General features: G+C 42.4%; 1 protein-coding gene across 1 annotated transcript; it reads right to left on the bottom strand.

The window, feature by feature from the left end:
- Positions 1–1,094: 1,094 nt before the first annotated feature.
- On the bottom strand, positions 1,095–1,865 carry T265_06586 (hypothetical protein; the record flags this gene model as incomplete). The annotated part of the gene is made up of 1 exon (XM_009171889.1): positions 1,095–1,865. The coding sequence occupies one exon, from the start codon at positions 1,863–1,865 to the stop codon at positions 1,095–1,097; it is 771 nt and encodes a 256-aa protein (XP_009170153.1).
- Positions 1,866–1,941: the final 76 nt, after the last annotated feature.

The raw sequence follows: 1,941 nt of genomic DNA, 5'->3' as shown, positions 1-1,941 counted from the left end.
TCGGTAATAACTCTGCATCAGTAGGAAACGTTGCACTGTCCTTAAGTCACTCGTGGCGTTTGGTTTTAATGTTTAGCTTCTCTCCGGGCCGTTGCGCTTTCGAATAGATCTGGGGTTTGTGAAATGGAAGTTTTCACCTCTCCTAAATTTCTTACAATCAGTTATAGAACGTCTTCTTTCAAACATAAGGTGACGTGAGTCACCTGATAGTGCAGCTTCTACATTTATGCCATCTGAATCTAACAAATATCTGGCGTTTTCTGGTATCCCCAAATATGTTCTAGTAACTGCATAGCTATTCCTCCGAAAAATTGCAAACTGGGGTTTCGAAAAGTTAGAATATAACTGTTTACTGTTTATATATGGCACATGACACATTTCGTTTTTCAAATGAACCTTCACAAATTTGGATTCAATTTGCTGTGGAACGGAAGAAATCACCGCTACGTAGATACCGACAGACTTCAAATGACAAGCGACCGACGAACTGTCATACGGAGTTTGTCTCTACTTTTGCTAAGCTTTTATTTAGTTCTTTTCCTTTTGAGGTACATCAAAGCTAATTATTGGCAGATAGATGCACGTAATAGATGCGCGAACAAAAGATGCACCCGAAAACTAACTTGTCCACATGCACAAACTAAGCGGATTTTTATATGAACTGGTTCTCGCCAGCTGTCTTCCCCACTTCCATTATATTTTTGAAAGTTTCACAGGGGTGACTTGAAGATGCCTAATACGACATAATTAGACCTTCGAATCGCCGTCTTCGCATTTCCTACAGATTCTCTCCCAAGATGGGGCCACACCATATAGGGTTTTTTGGAATCTAAATGGATCAATGAAATCACCGCACATGATTGTGCCGCATGGCATCTATTTTTGTATGATTCATGTGCTCAACGAATCCTTCCTCCATTTAAAATGAAGTCCCACGGCCATAGTTCAGTTTAAACTAAGTAAATACAAATTTCATTTCAAAGATGATATTATGATATCATCAATGCAATCCAAGCGATTAAGAATGAAGGGAAAATGGTGAAGAAAGAATCAACGCATTGCCAGTTACACGTGGTCTATGGAAATGTGGTCAATCAATTAAGACATGCGATCAAAGAACTGACGAGGTATATATTAGCGATGGAGAGCAGGATGGAGGCATGATGTATGTTACCGGTTGAACTGTCCAAAATTTCTTCAGTTTGCAGGACTTCAGCTTCATTATTTGGCCTGTATGAGATGCTAATTTTTATCGGTGAACTACGGTTTGGTGTTTCGGTTGGAATGCCGGAGGGATTTTTTGCACTGCGCAACGCGGGATCTGCAGTTTGCGTGTCTGTCAAAATCAAAGATTGTGATTTTTGGGCGGCTGTCGAGCTTGAACTTTCCAAAGGTTCCCGTGTTTCAGCGTTCCCGGTTTGGTTGGTTTCTCTGGTATCCTCGCCACTCCTTGTTGCCGGCATATGGGCTGCTGGTTCAGTCGGATTAGAGATCGGTTGTTGTGCGTTGGCTATCGTTGAAGCTATGGTGTTCGCCTCTTTCGTATCCGGAGACTCAGATTTATGCTGCATGTCTCCACTTGAACTGTCTAAACTTTCTTCAGTTTGCGCGTTTTCCTCCTCATTAAATCGGCTGTGTGTGAATCTGTTGGTCATTTGCGAATTATGGTCTTGTGTTTCAGTAGGAATATTAGAGGGATTTTGTCCACTGGGCAACGATTGATCTGCAGGCTGCTTGTCTGTCGCAATCGAAGATTGCGATTTTTGGGCAGCTGTCTCGCTTGAATTTTGCATAGGTTCCTGTTTTTCAGCGTTCTCGGTTCGGATGGTTTCACTGGTATCCTCGCTAATCCATGTTACCGGCATATGGGCTGCCGGTTCAGTCGGATGAGATATCGACTGTTGTGTAGTGGCCATCGCTGAAGCTATGGTGTTGGATTTT

Source organism: Opisthorchis viverrini (genome assembly GCF_000715545.1).
Source record: "Opisthorchis viverrini unplaced genomic scaffold opera_v5_138, whole genome shotgun sequence".
Taxonomy (NCBI): Eukaryota; Metazoa; Platyhelminthes; class Trematoda; order Opisthorchiida; family Opisthorchiidae; genus Opisthorchis; species Opisthorchis viverrini.
This window is presented reverse-complemented; position numbering and strand designations above follow the sequence as displayed.